We start from the raw sequence: 15490 nt of genomic DNA on the forward strand, positions 1-15490 counted from the left end.
CACTCCTTAAATTTTTTTCTTCACTTTTTAAAATGAACTTTTTTCAGCTATTTTTCTATTGCACGTGATATCATTTACCATGTAGTTGTCTGCATTCAGTTGTTTTGGTTGCCATTAGAGGTCACCCCAACATCTCACCCCATCCCTAGTATCTTTCATCACACTGACCCTCTGCATGCCTTCCTCTTTTCCTCCAAACCTGGCAACTCAAAATTCAGCATCTTTTATCCAGTATCTCCTGTCCACATAACCTGTCTCTTCTCTGCACATGTCCAAACCACCTTGGCCTCTCCTCACTTTGTCTCCAAACTGCTCAACCTGAGCTGTCCCTTCGACATATCAATTTCTAATCCTGTCCATCCTTGTCACTCCCAAGGTAAATCTAGTATCTTCAGTTCTAAACAGCTGCAGCTCAGTGTCTTGTGTTTTCATCAGTGCAACCATCTCCAAACATTAAACCCCAGGAGGTCTCACTACCATGTTCCCTTTAACTCTTGCTGCTATCAGTCTGTCACAAATCACAATGCTTTAAAAAATTCAGTGTTGTCCAGTCATATTGTTTTTCTAATAATCTGTATTTGTTTTGGCCCTTACCTTAGTCTAAGTTTTATTGTTTATTTTAATTACCTAAAATGGTTAGCTTTAGTTAACTTTAATAACCTTGGTTCATGTTTCCCTTACTTTACAGGACACTAACCATAATCTCAACATCTATCCCAGACTAATCAGGTTAAAAGTTAATGGTGGGGTTTTTTTCGTGTTTTTTCCCTAAAAAAATACACGAAGGTCCTCGCAAAATGACAAATTCAACCCAAACACACACTCACGCTGTAGCCTGAGAACCTTCTCAATGGCTCTAGTAGAAGGGCGGGTCTTAGAGACGGTATTGACAGACATTCTGTCCAATCAGCTGCCTAGCTTTGCAGGAAGCGGATGCAGGCTGCTCTCCGGTGTTGTGTTGATTTCTAGAGAGAGCAGGAAAAGAAGACTTGACGTTTGGAGAAACGTAAACATCCTTCTCAGTGTTGTAGTGTCTGTCTCACTTCTTAGCTCAAAAGTGGAAGGTAAACGATTCATACATTGCTGCTTATATTTCTCAGATGTGTGTCCTTCAAAAGAAATGATGTCAAAAGGACATGCGGGTAGGGTAGGAAGACACCCCCCCGGAAAGTTAGCCTGCCTCAGCGCTTAGCTGCCCTGCTAGTTAGCTGCATTGCTAACGTCAACAAAATCATAGTGCTTGCACATACGTTGTCCTTGCTGCGACATGTCATGAATAAATGAGCTTTAATATGGTGTCTCATTGTTGGGGTCGTTTAGAGGAAGCAGGCTTGTTAAAGCCCCTAGCAGCTGCTGAGTCATTAGCTAACCGGCTAAGTTAACCGGTTAGCTAACTATTGTTGCATTCAAACTGAAGGTCTGGCTGAACTTGACCTCCTGTGATGTTGTTCATCAGTTGTCCGCTTTGACTGTTCATAATCGTTTAATTTTGCTACTAAAAATTATGGCCTGCAAACGTAGCTTTATAGTGTCGTGGTCGGAGAAACTGTTAGCCGAAGTTAATTGTTTATAAGTTGGCAGTCAAGTCATCACGACTGGTGTGTTTCATTTTCTCTTTCAGAAATTAGAGTAAGCCTTCGAGTCAGCCAGTCCATGGAAAAAATCTAACGATGTTCAGCTTTGAGGGAGATTTCAAGACAAGACCCAAGGTGTCCCTTGGAGGAGCCAGTAAAAAGGTAAGTGGCATCTCAAAACTGGGAATACATCTGCTGCCATTAACAAACCACACATAGCTCTATGCTTAACAGATGGGGTTAAACGTGTTGTTGTGTTGCATTTTTATAATTGTCTTTGTTGCTTTTCAGGAGGAGAAGGCATCACTGTTGCACCGCACTCAAGAAGAGAGACGGAAAAGAGAAGTAATGTCTCTTCTGAAGTCTTTTGTTTGTGCCCTTTAAAGTTTTGCAGCTCATACTATTTGCAATTTTGAAAAGTCAATTCTTTCATTGTTTCACCCAGCTTGGTCTTGCAAAGAAACATGAAATATTAATGAAAAAGGAGTATATTTGTTTGCATTCATAAATATAAACGTCACATTTCTTTGTGACAGTCAGCATGACGTTGAAACTAGTGTAATGCTGCAAAGCTTTTTTCTCTCTTTGATTTCTTTTTCTGTATATCACACTTACATGCTTCAGATTAATATTAAACAAGAAGAAAATACAGAATGCAGTTTTTTTAAGTAGTTATTTCATTTATTAAGCGAAGAAAGTTATCCAAATCCGTCCATATAGTATGTCAAAAAGCAATTGCCCCCTAAACTTAATAACTGGTTGTGCTACCATTGACAGCAAGTAGTGCAATCAAGCATTTGTAAATTTTGGCACACTTTTCTTTGCACAATTGCTTTAATTGGAGGGTTTTGATCGGCCAGTTTAAGGTCATGCCAGAGCATTTCAATAAGAAGTGTGTTTTCGGTTCTTGGGCACAGATGTAGTCCACAGTCTTAAGCAAATTAGTTTCTAATTTGTGTGTGTTTTAATTTGCTCAGGATGAAAGAAGACGACTGAAGAACGCCATTATCATTCAGTCCTACGTACGCGGCTACCAAGACTTGAAAAAACAGGTATGTCTGCAAGCAAATTTCATACATTACATAATTCTAGTGACATTGCATGCGATGACATGTGAAACCCTCTAACTTGCAGCTGGCTAATAAATGACACTGCCTATTTGATGGTGTGGGAAATGGCAAGTTTTTTCGCAACCTTAACTTCGTCCTTGTGATGAGTGTTTTTGGCTTCAAAGATCAGAAATAAACATGTGGCTTTAGGCAAAATTGTGAACTTCTGCATCTCATCAGAAAGTCGGTTGGTCCGCAGACAGTTACAGCAATGATATTGTGTTACCTTACTTAAAAGAAGTTGATGCTGCATCTTGTTGTTTCTCTGAAAATGCAAATGTGGTGATCACATTTTCTTTCTTGTTTTGGGAACCGTATTGATTTGTGGTAGCAGCATTTCTGTTTTTGTACCAAGTCTGCTCAAACAGAGTGTTTACAGTGTGTGACCTGTGACTTTCTTTCTCCAGTATGCCATACAGCGGGCAAAGTTTGACGAGCGTGTCAGCCAGACGCAGTCGGGAGGAGCTCAACACGCCCTGGATGGCGTTGGTCTCTGCCTCTTATCAAGACAATTAATATTTTTCTACAGACAGAGTGTGGATGCCCATAGATTGGTGAGAATACAAAAAAAAACCCCAAGCCTTAGGCCCTTTGGTTGTATCAATAGATTTAATAGACGCTAATATATTAAAAAGTTGTGTTTGCCAAATACCAAAACTGTGTCTACTTGTGTGTTGATAAAGATATGGCTGTGCCAGAACCTGGTGAAGCACAACGGCCAGTTTGTGAAGCTGTTGGTTGGCCCACAGAAGAAGACATGCGTGTTTCAGATCAAGAGGATCTTAGGCTTCTGCTGCAGGTATTGGAAATAAATAATTTTCTTACAGATGCATAAACGCAAAAGCTGATGGGATATCTGTAACAGAAGTTGCCATTATCACTCTTGTCACTCTCTCCTGTCTTTTAGACTCTTGCAGAGCTGCACGGATGACAGTTTAAATGTTGCGGTTCCCATGCGAATGCTAGAAATCTTTTCTACAGAGAGAACCTATCTTCCCGTTATTCCAGATGCTAATAATGTAGCTTCATTACTCGAGCAGATTTTGCACTACATGGTACAGAAAGGTAAGCTCACTGGCTTAACTTTTATCTCTGTTGTGAGTCTGCGGTCAGGATTTTTTTCCTTCTTTTTATGGAAAGAAAAGATATGTCAGTGACACACAGATTCCTGCAGCATAGGTGCAAATAAACCTGTTGAGACCAAATTATTAAACAATAAGGGGTGTGCAGAGATCTTGAATGTGTGTCAATATAATTTTGTCAGTGTTTTTTATCAGTACAGGGCAGTTCATGTTGTGACTGGTACAGGATTACATTCAAGTCAAGTGTATTTCAAGTACTGACGATTTCCCAGAAGTATGAGCCATTTCAAAAGCACGGTTTAAAGTTAGTCATTGTTGTCTGCACGAAACATTTTTTAGCATCACATCTGAAAAACCAACTGAAAAAAATCCTACTTTTTAGCCTGAATGTTAGGCTTAAGGGACTCATTTTTACAACATTTCAGTTACTGCAAACAGGAAGATTTCCTTTTTTAATATGTTTATATTAAATACGTAATTACATTAGTGTTTTCTCAGATAATTATTTAGAGTGTTAATTCTTCTCTCTGTTCTCTCATCAGGATACTACAGGTCGCTGTATATTCTTGTGAATCACAGGCTCCCTTCCAGTCTGGAGTACAGCGACGCTCCCACTATCCCCCTGGCAAGCACACTGTTGGAGCACATCCTCAAACCTCTGCACTTTACCTACTCCTCCTGCACAACAGGCGCAAGGTACAGTGAGCAAAGCAGGAGAACAGGAACATTTGCACAGGATGCGACAAGGAAGACGCCCCTAAAAGATTACCTGCTAGTATTTGTCGTACAATGATGATTGTCTGAAGGACAGTTTTAGAGAAATTAGTGCATGCATCTCCAAAAAAAAGAAGACAGTGCTGCTATTTTCACTTTTTGGGAAAGTAAGCTAAAATAATAAGCAGTGGCATTCAAAAAACGTAGTTTGCCCTGTATTGTTTAACTATTTACTGAAGGAATTGTCTCAAAAGTTACACAATTCTGCCGAACGCCCGGCACATACAGTAAACAGTGGAGACGATAGCGGCATAATAGCAGGAACAGAAGGTGTTTGTCTCTGTTGAATTCTTTTAAAATCATCCATTAAGCCAATCAGACAAACTACACCAGTTTTTGTCCCTCTTGTCAATAGTGAAGCAGTAATTGCTTCACAGACCAATTTACAGCAAGCCATAAAAGTTTCCCAGACTTGCTTGCTCGCTGGAGTGCAGAATACCAGCCTGTTTGCCTCTTGGTTTGAGACATTCTTAATAACAAACGACAAGAGGACTTCTTTTCTTCTTTGAAGAAAAGCAAGACGGGAGTGAGAGGAACTTGTGTACATACTGGCTCTAACAGCTAATTATCTGACTTGGCTCGCCAGATGTGTGTGACCAGGCTACACAAAGCAGCACTGTTTGGAGAGACAATATTGGAGAAGTCACACAGTAGAAAGAGCAGGGAGATGTTAAATCAACCCATACTTTAGTTAATTTATCGATGAGCAAACAGTATTTTGATATTATTTTTATTTTGTTAGGATTTCACACAGTGTACTAATATCTGCTTTGTCTGTTATGTTACAGGCAGTTTGTATTTGCGGCTTTTACCGAGGAGTTCATCTCTGCTCCGTTTACTGAGCAGATCTTTCACTTCTTTATCCCGGCACTATCAGACTTCCGTCACTCATTCCCTTTCGAGGCCTTCCTGAGCTCCCTTCAGGCCACGATCGACTCCTCCTCAGCAGCACAGAGCCAAGCACCATGGCTGTTTTATTTTGTCCTCTCTGCAGGGGAGAACCGCCTAGGTCAGTGGGAGTTTAGAGCTGAACACACAGGCTCATGCTTGTGCTGTACTTGTTTCTCCTGTACATTCCTCTGTGTGGTAATGAGACTGATTTATAGAGTGGGAGATGGGTTAATGTGCGCGGTAATGATGAATGATGCGCGTTGGCAGGCTCACTATCAGAGGAGGGTCTCCTGTTGTACCTCCGGGCCCTGCAGACACTGCTGCCGCTGCTGCCAGTGTCAGAAAGCAGCACCAGGCCAGAAGTGAGCAGCGACTCAGAGGATGACGATAACGCTGGCATCCAGCCGCTACCCATGCAGGTAAAATCCCCGCATATATGTCCAAATATCTCAGCGCACAGCATGCATCGGTGATGTAACGGGCCCATAATTTCTTTTAACAATGTATGATGCTGATGGGTGAGGGATGTCAGTGTTGATAAGGCCCCTCTACACATTTCTAGCATTCACACAATTCAGTTAATTTTTACTTTTATTTCCACATTCAAAATATGTGCAAAGCCCCATTTTTTTTTGTCATGAGTTTTGCTTTGTAGATGTGAAACTGTTCCGCAAGACATTTACCTTTACATAGCATAAACAATATGGCTAACTATAACAAAACAAATGTTTCTTACAGTCAAAGCAGTTCATTCTCGTGTCTGTTAACAGTTTCCACTAGAAATGTGACTAAGCCTGTTGGCTGATACCAGCACAAGGTTCATGTTGTACTCGGGTAATGTCAACCTGCTCTAATGTAAGCTGTGTGGCAGCGATGGAGAAGCCACACTTTTCATTGTGTGAACAACTGGGAGTTTGTTTTCCAAACTCAGGAATAAAAGGAATTAACAGACTATTCCTTATGTGCTTACGATGCTGAATGAGTTTAAAGTGATAAGTTAACATAAAGGATGACAATCAGCTGAATAACTGAAGGTAAAATGGCATTAAATCACAGCATTTGCCAAATTATTTCTTATTAGCTTTGCTATGGTGGTTGTGGTTGGTTTAGTTTGTTTCTGTGATTTTGTGTTTGAAGCAGGATTACTCATTACTTATCGATGGATTTAGAGTAAATATTTACCACCAGTTGGTGGTTGGCCCACTGTAAACATGATTAACTTACGAAACTGAATAAATGAATATTTGGAAGGATTCTGCACCGCTGTGGCATAAAACATTTTGCCTCAGACCTTCAAAAATGCTTACATTCAGATACCTCGTCTAGCAATAGTAAAGCGATAATATACGATACAATATATTTTATTGTCCTAGTCGGGAAATTCGTTGTGCACTCTTGTGTGGTCACAGAAGATGCTTTCACCAAGAGCCAATAAACATTTCTTTAAAAGAGAAGTAAATAAATAACTGTTATCAAAAGCACAAACCAGGCAGATTAGTAGCAACAAACACTCCACAATACTCTCATATGACACCGACAAGTTTAAAAACTGATATTTAAACGCTTGGTTTTATTAACAGAAACCTAAAAATTGCAGATTGCATCTCGAAAATAAACTACTAAAAACTAAAATAACATTTTTATTTTTTTTTACCCTCGTACACATACTTCTCAATCACATAATCACAGTCCTTTAAATAACACTCATCTCTTTCTTCACTAGGATGACAGCCGGATTTCAGTTCAGCTGATAACAGAAGAGTGTGTCCACAAACTGGACACCAAACACCAGACTAACGCCCTGCTCAACCTGGTGTGGAGGGATTCAGCCAGCGAGGAGGTCTTCACCATGATGGCGTCCATCTGTCACACGCTGATGGTGCAGCATCGTCTCATGGTGCCAAAAGTCAGGTACAAAGACGCACATTTTTGGGGGGTCTTTCATTCTTCCTGTGTCATGTAATGAAGTTAATTTAAGTAGCCTTACGCCAGGAGGCGTGTCTGAATCAAAAACACAACATCAAAGTAAATGTAAAAGCTTTTCGTTTTTTTTAAATGGCATATCATAACACTTTGCACATCTCAGCGGGATCAACCTTGCATCCCAGAAGCCACCTGATTGAGAGGAAAACTGTGTGTTTATGTGTTTCCGCGCTGTAAGCAGTAATGTAAGTAGTAATGTAAGTAACGATAAAACCAGGCAGGCAGGCAGTTATCAGTGGTCCGCACCCGCTGGCATTTACAACCGGCAGAGGAAGCCGGGATGTCAGGGAGGCTGTCAGTTCTGGATGAGGGCAATTACCCCTTTTCAGGTTGATTGCATTAGGGCCAGGATGTCAGAGGTAGCGTGGGGGTCTAGATGGTGCATTGACTGACAGGAGGTGATCAGGCTGAGCTTCATGGACGGGCAACCAGCTCTAGTTAATTATTATTGAAGCCAGTTGCTGTCAGTTCATTTATATGTGAGGATACATTTCGGGATCACATTAGCAGCTCTGCTTTACTAGACAGATATTTTTCTATTATTTGAATCCATAACATTCCACAAATCCTTTCAAGTAATTATATAAACTGGGCATGTGCAGCTGGACTCTAGTGGTCAGCTAGTAATTTTGCATTGTTGCTTACAAGCGGTTGACAAGAATTTAGAAGAATTTCAGCCCTTATTTTTTTATTTATTTATTTATTTTTACAGCTTCCTTTTTCTCTCGGCTTTTACCATAAATCCTGTCCTTCCTCTTCCATCATTATTGGATATCTGTACAAAATAATTAGCTCACTGAGAAAGATTAATCACTGCAGGAGTGGATGGGATAGCTTTACAAGAGGCTAAGGGGAGCAAATTGCATTCTGGTCTTGATTTACGAGTCTTAAAGCAAAAAAAAAGAAAGGAAAAAAAAAAAAGAGGCCGGCCAGTCGTGCAGCCAGCCCAGCACACTGCCTTTTTAATAAATATGTAAAATGTCTCATTAAACTGCACTCCACACTTTTTTCTATAGGATAACTTTAAAAGCAGGACAATCAACTGGGACCAAAATAGATTTTTGATTGATTTGCTAATTATACTTAGCTCAGGTTTGTTCTGGAGACCACGCAGTAATTCACTTTAACTGTTAGGGTTGGATATTTGGTGTAATTTCACTTTGATTGTTTGGTTTCTTCCAGTGTAGCACTCTGCTGCTAACAGGGTCACTCTGATTAAGTGACCTCCATTTACTTTTGAACCATTACCGTGATCTTTGTGGTGGTGTGATGAAAAAAGAAAATGCTGTTGGTTCATGCGGACACAGAAGCCAGCAAAACAAATTTGTCTGTAGGCTGAGGTGCGTTCAAGGCTCACGGTATCAGATCTGACCTGAACACGGCTGATGTTTTGGGGGTTTTGTTGTTTGTTTGTTTTTTCTGCTGAACTGAGATTCTTTCATTAGTGCAAAATGAAATGATCCAGACATTATTCATCAACCTGCTTTTTACACACACACACACTCACACATATGTACACACAACCCCTTCTGATGTCTTGACTTTGTTTATTAGTGGTTCATTCCATGATTGAAATGGGGGTTTGGGTTCTCTCAGGCTGTAAATCAGCATGTCAGCTGGCATTTAGTGCTTTGTTTCCCATTTCAATCAAACACCCACATCACTTGTTATGGGCCCACAGCACTGCTCCTTGCTTGCCTCCAGTGTCTTGTTGCACTAACAGATGGCCTGTGATCAACACAAACCACTTTTCAAGCCATATTGAGGTTTGTCTGCTCCTAATGTTCATCTCCATTTTGGCAGATTGGATGGTGGAATGGGAATTTGAACATTGATACTGAGATGAGACTATCTAGCAGACATGGAATTGCCCCTTTCCCACTCAACCAACTTTTAAGACCTTTATTCCTCTGTGTTACTGTGAATACATGATGCTGCCCTGTTAACGGCAGTCATCCTCATACAGTAGGTGTCAGTAGACAGAGGCCTATTATATACAGGGCTACTTCATGTTGCTTTTCAGCTTACTTACCACATTATTGTCACCTATTCTTATCTGCCGTGTGAAAAGCCATGCAATTTAGGAGCATACACAAAAAAAACACACACTTGAACAAAGAGCGCCTTCACACCTTGGTGCCACAGCCCGTTGAGTGCAGAGAGACTAAAGCAAAGTATGTGGGCCTTCCTCTGCGTTATCATGTAATTCACTGTGAGTGTGGAAGCATGCCAGTACTGCAGGGTCACAGCGAGGACCAGGCTTCCCCTCCTCCTACGTCCTGCATTGTCTTGTCCCCCCGTCCCCTGGTCATTAAGTTAAATGGGGCTCCAGCAGGAAGCCAGAGGGCTGTTTATGACCCAAACTGGGCACCCTCGCCACCAACTAGTTTACTAATGGAAGGTGCCTCGCCTAAATAAAGCTTAATGGCTCATTTAATCTCCTTTTGCCCCTCACAAGGTATGAAAGGACAGAAAGAAAAAAATACTAAGAAAATTGTGTGAGGGAAATATTGGTTAACAGTGTCTTTTTCTGGGTGTTCCCTGATTAATGGGACAAAGTTGACAATCTCAGCAGGGTAAACAGGTTGGCCAAGGGTAAATGTATTGTTCTTCACACTGATTGTGCCATTTGATTGAAATATCTCACTCAAGTCTTTTCAGTTCCATTTAATATACTTAAATATTTCTGTTTTATGTGCTTGTCTTTGTTCTCTGCAGACTTCTGTACAGCTTGGCTTTCAACGCACGCTTCCTGAGACATCTCTGGCACCTCATCACCTCCATGACAACCAAGATGATCACTGGGTGAGCTACTCTAACATTGACTATACGATTTTTATCTTTTGAAGCATTGTTATAGATATGCAGTAAATCCAGAAAGTATTCACAGTGCTTCATTTGTTGCACAGTTTGTCATGTTACAGTTTTACTCCAAGATGGATTCAGATACATTCAGATAGATCTGGAACATTTCTGCAGCATTGAAGGTCCCAATGAGAACAATGGCCTCCATCATCTGTAGATGGAAAAAGTCCACTAGGACTCTCAATAGAGTTGGTAACCCGGTCAATCTGAGAGATTATAGTAGAAGGGATTTAGATAAAGACGTGACCAAGAACTGCGATGGTCACTCCAGCAGAGCGTCAGCATTGCTCTTTTGGAAAGAGGAGAATTTCATTGTCCTTCCAGAAGGACAGCCATTTCTCTGTCACTCCACCAATCAGGCCTGTGTGATAGAGTGGCCAAACAGAAACCACTCCTCAATGAAAAGGCAGCTGAAGGAATCTCAGACCATGAAAACTAAATTCTCTGGTCTGATGAAACAAAGATTGAACTCTTTAGCCTGAATGCCCAGTGTCATATCTGGAGGAAACCAGACATTCCTCATCAGCTGTACAAGACCATCCCTACAGTGAAGCATGGTGGTGGCAGGATCATGCTGTGTGGATGATTTTTCAGTAGCATAAATGAGAAGACTAGTCAGGGTCGATAGAAAGATGAATGCGTTAATGCACGGTGACATCTTTGATGATGGCCTGCACTAAAGTGCTCTGGATCTCGAACTAGGACAACGACCCTAAGCACACAACCAAGATAACAAATATATGTAAATGTAGAATTTTGAGGTGAGAAATTAATTTAATCCATTTTGCAGTATGAGTGTAATTTGATAAAGTGTGGAACAAGCGCTGTGAATACTTTCCAGACGCACCACGTTTGTATCGTAGATGGTATAGAAGATGGGCATTTGGATGAAAGGGGGAACACATAAACACCCATACAGTAAGAGATGAAAAAATACCAGAATATCACCCACCAAAACCTCAAAGAAGCAGACTTTTTGAACAGTCTTTACCACACTACAAGCCATAAGATTAGTCAGATATTCTAGTAAAAATGCTCCAGAACAGGCAAACAGCACACGCACAGTAAAGATGTCCAGTTTAATGACTTGAACTAGTGGATGAGGCCTAGCAGACACCAACCGGCTCCACCTGCCATTCAGTGTGATTCAGTTAACCAGTACCAATCTGTAAATATGCTTTTTAATGCTGTAAAGTTGAGCTTTTTAACATGGGACTTTTGCAGTAGGCCTCAGTTGGCCAATAGACAAACTGCAAGTTTTTAAGCTCCCATTAGCTTGTATCCATGTACAGTATATTTCTGCCTGTTCACACAACCTTATACTTATTTTTTCAAATGTTTACGTGTCTGTGTCTCCTTTAGGTCTATGGTGCCACTCTTACAGCTGATCTCGCGAGGGTCTCCCATGTCCTTTGAGGACTCCAACCGCATCATTCCTGTCTTCTATCTCTTCAGCTCTCTCTTCAGCCACTCTCTTATCTCCGTGCATGACAGCGAGTTTTTCGGACATGCAATGGAAGGTAATAGACATAAACATCTGTTTAACTTGATATAATGGCGTATCTATGGTTCTCTAGTAGTCCTCTAAGTGCCCTGTTTTATATCTACGTTACATATTTTATTTGACAAATAAATATTTTGTACAGAGGTCGTTGGACAGGCGAATGTACGACAGATTGGGATACATATCCATCCCATATCGCTTATTTCCCGCTTGTAACACAATAGTATATCGCTGTTGTCCTTTGTTTTCAGCAGTCACAGGTGGTGCAGATCGATATCTGTAAATGTATTTTCCCTCTCAACAGGTCAGACGCAGTCCTCCATGATGCCCTTCACGCTGTTAGAGCTTGTGACTTTGTCTCGCTGTCTGAGAGATGCATGTCTGGGTATCATCAAGCTGGCCTACCCTAAGACCAAAGCAGAGCACAGAGAGGAGTACATGGCTGCCTTCCGTAGTGTGGGGGTGAAGACGAACACCGAGGTTCAGCAGCATATCCAGGCCGAACAGAAGCGCTGGGTGCAACTCTTCAAGGTAAGATGTGTAGTCCTATATATATATATTATAGCATTTTTGTTTCATTTTTGTTTGTCTGTTTTGTATTTCTCATTATGTCTAGGTAAAATTATTATCTTCTTCATTTTCAGAGCATAAAAACGTACAACATTGAGGGTTTTGCCAAACACAAAGTGCACATTCAAAAAAAAGCTAAGAGTTAAATTGATGGAAAACAAAAGTGTATCAAGTAATGGGAAAAAATATCAGAGTTTCTAAAAAGCAGAACTTTCAAACTTTGCAGTTCCTACAGTTCTCTAAGTGCATCATGGGAAATAAAGTCAGAAACCTGCTTTCTCACTGTGTGGAAAAGCCAGTAATTTGAAAACTGAAGTTTTGAGCAGTAAAATGTCAGAAAAAGCCCCACAGTCTCATTGTTGCGAAAATATTTTTCTTTTAACCTGCTTACATGTGTGTTTAACCCTAAAACAGGCAGGAAGTGAGGGCACAATGTATCTCAGTAGATATACCAACGACAGAAATTTAGCTAGTGTTTTAAGATGAAGTCTTTCTTTATATTGAGTAAAGATTTTTTTAAATTTAGCATAAAATGGGAAACTTTTGAGTGTTTGACACCTAGACCTGACCATAATCTTTTCTGGCCTCAGGTGTGGGCATGTTTTCTGTCATCGATAAGAAAAATCCAGAGCAGTCATGTGCAAGTAGGAGTTAAGAGCACAAAGCACAATAAGGATTCGTGCAGTATCTCAGTAATTAGCTTTCAGTGCACACATGTATTCAGTGAGCATTACATATTCTTCATGAGTCTTTCCTATGATCATGCTAAATCTGTTTTATTCATGTCTGTTCATCAGCGTGTTAACTGTGAAGCATGGCACATTAGCGTTGGGCCTAATTGTTATGTAGTCCCTCTGTGCATTGAGGCAAGAGTGGCCTAATGCTTGTCCATATCAGTGGAAGTTAAGCATGTATGCATGAACAGGCAAAGATGAGACGGAGCACCAGAGAGGTCATACGCTGATTATTTACCCAGAGGAAATGAGGCAGAAAACATCTGCAACTTAATCCTAGTCTCGATTCTACATCTTCCTTCCACTTCTCCTCTTTGCTTTTCTCCACGAGAAACTGTGTTTAAGCAACTTTGTTCTTAGACAAAGGATTTAAAAGTGAACGCTGGTGTTCTCTGAAAGGTGGTGAATACGTGAAGAGCATGTCTGAGATTTTCATAAAAGATCAGCTCAAAGGCCTCTTGTCAGCTAAAACGACCCATTAAAGAAGTGGGGAGCAGGGGAAATGCATTTTCCAAATTGAACGTTGGGATTTACAGTCGGTTTAACGCTGCTGACCCCTAACACGCTAATGTTTGGTTCGTGTCATCAGCTGTCCCTCCCGATCTTTTATCACCTCCATTGTCGAGCTATCTATTTAATTGAAAGAAGTTAATTGAATGAAAATGATCAACTAAGCTTGTATTAATATTGCTAATGGAACTTTCTTCTTGGCTATGTTTGGAGAACGATGTCACGCCGGAGTTTGGGAAAGGCCCATTAAGGTTTGCACTTAACCCGATGGGCTAATTAAGGAATGCTTATTCATTCCCAGAGTCAGGGGGTAGGTCTGCTCCAAACCCATCGTCACGTGCCTCTTACAGCTTTTTGCACTTGCCATTATTGCGGGCTCTGGTTGCCTCCCGGTGATTGGCCAAGATTGATTGTTGCTCTATGTAAATGACATGCTTTAGAAATGAACATGTCGATTGGAATAATCTAGCTGAGGTACTATACGGAAATTGACTGGCTGCGAATATTACATCTTCATGCAAAGACGTGAATGTGATTGTTCAGTAGGTGTCTAACTCGGACTTGCCATAGCAACAGGGGAGCCTCTTATTAACATTTGAGTCATTAGCAGACTGAAAAAGCTCTAAAGCCTTTCCAGACATGGGATATGTAACATTTTAGGCCTCATTAGTTTGCTAAAGCGAGGGCATGCTGTCATTCAGACATAGGTCACTTTGTATGTTCACAGAGACAGACTCGCAATGGTTTCCAAATGTGCAAAAGACTTGTGGCATAAGTGAAATGTAAAGGCACCATTTAGTAAAGTTATTTCCTACTCTGTCTGCTGCAGCGAGAGATAATGGGCCACGCCCCTCTCGCACTGGCTCAGAGAATCACAAATGATGGCACCAGAATCAAAAGTCTGAATTTATTGCAAATTAGCAACTGAGTAGGAATATGTTATTGCTGTTTAGGTCCAAAGAGGAAAAAATGCTGTTGCAACTTTTACTGAAAGAGGCCCCGTTTCTCATTGAGACATGAAACATTCACACGGCGTCAGAATAATTCAGTTTAATGATACGAGTCTCAATCCTTTAAAGCATTATGCATTCGGACAAAGGTTCAGTAATATCAGTGTAACCAAATGGAAATATCATTGCAACCCTTCGCCCTTCTGCTACAGCTCTGTGATCCAGTGCTGCTCGGCCTTTTGCTTCCTCTGTCCGATGGCTGATGTCAGCAGACCTCGCCAGTAATTAACAGGGCTGGACGTTGAGGGATGGCGCAGGTCGTTTTTCTTTTATACTCCCCATAAATGGCGCACTAATGGCTAAATTCTCAAATTGCTTTTTCTTTTTCCTCTAAGAGGAGGCACCTCATCCTACTGGACAGCCTATACGTGAAAGAAAAAAACAGCTGCTCTCCTCTGAAAATAGACTTTAGCCGCGGTTTTTAAGAATTCTTGTAGGGATGCTGATGTCAGACTTAAAGATGTTAATGTGGTATGTGTATGGATGTGTGTGTGTCTTTGTGTTTGATTTCCACTTTAGGTCATCACTAACTTGGTGAAGATGGTGAAAGCTCGTGACATCCGCCGACCCTTCTGTCCGGCAGGTCACTGGCTCTCGGAGGAGGTCAACATCCGGGCCGATAAGGTATTTACCTGTCATCACAGCTGTTTGGTTCATTGTTACATTGCGTGTTCTGGTTCTGGTTCTTGGTTTAATTTTAATAGACAGAATTAAAAAAAGAGTGGCTTTTTTCCCTTAAAGTACCGTAAAATTTTCTTCTACCCCTTAAGGGTAAAATGATCATCACAACACATTTTATCCCTCCTAACAAGGTGAAGACATGTTTAGAGCAAGTGAGAGGAGTTTCATGAACTTCAGCTTATTTTCTTTTCTTTTTTCGTTGC

At 40.9% G+C, this 15490-nt stretch overlaps 1 protein-coding gene across 2 annotated transcripts in view; it reads left to right on the forward strand.

Annotated features, from left to right (window-relative positions):
* Positions 1-909: 909 nt before the first annotated feature.
* Positions 910-15490, forward strand: part of ube3c (ubiquitin protein ligase E3C) — a 28485-nt gene continuing 13904 nt past the window's right edge. The window contains exons 1-15 of one of the 2 annotated variants that reach the window (XM_085173069.1): positions 910-1064; positions 1622-1736; positions 1866-1919; positions 2552-2626; positions 3091-3237; positions 3367-3482; positions 3591-3748; positions 4308-4461; positions 5328-5548; positions 5698-5849; positions 7154-7341; positions 10132-10218; positions 11641-11798; positions 12087-12313; positions 15126-15230. In XM_085173069.1, coding sequence (XP_085029195.1) covers positions 1671-1736; positions 1866-1919; positions 2552-2626; positions 3091-3237; positions 3367-3482; positions 3591-3748; positions 4308-4461; positions 5328-5548; positions 5698-5849; positions 7154-7341; positions 10132-10218; positions 11641-11798; positions 12087-12313; positions 15126-15230 — 1908 coding nt within the window. In that variant the 5' untranslated portion in view covers positions 910-1064; positions 1622-1670. The remainder of the gene's footprint in view (positions 1065-1621; positions 1737-1865; positions 1920-2551; positions 2627-3090; positions 3238-3366; positions 3483-3590; positions 3749-4307; positions 4462-5327; positions 5549-5697; positions 5850-7153; positions 7342-10131; positions 10219-11640; positions 11799-12086; positions 12314-15125; positions 15231-15490) is intronic. The other variant, XM_085173070.1, reaches the window with a different exon arrangement.

The sequence above is a fragment of the Neolamprologus multifasciatus genome, chromosome 9 (genome assembly GCF_963576455.1).
Source record: "Neolamprologus multifasciatus chromosome 9, fNeoMul1.2, whole genome shotgun sequence".
Taxonomy (NCBI): domain Eukaryota; kingdom Metazoa; phylum Chordata; class Actinopteri; order Cichliformes; family Cichlidae; genus Neolamprologus; species Neolamprologus multifasciatus.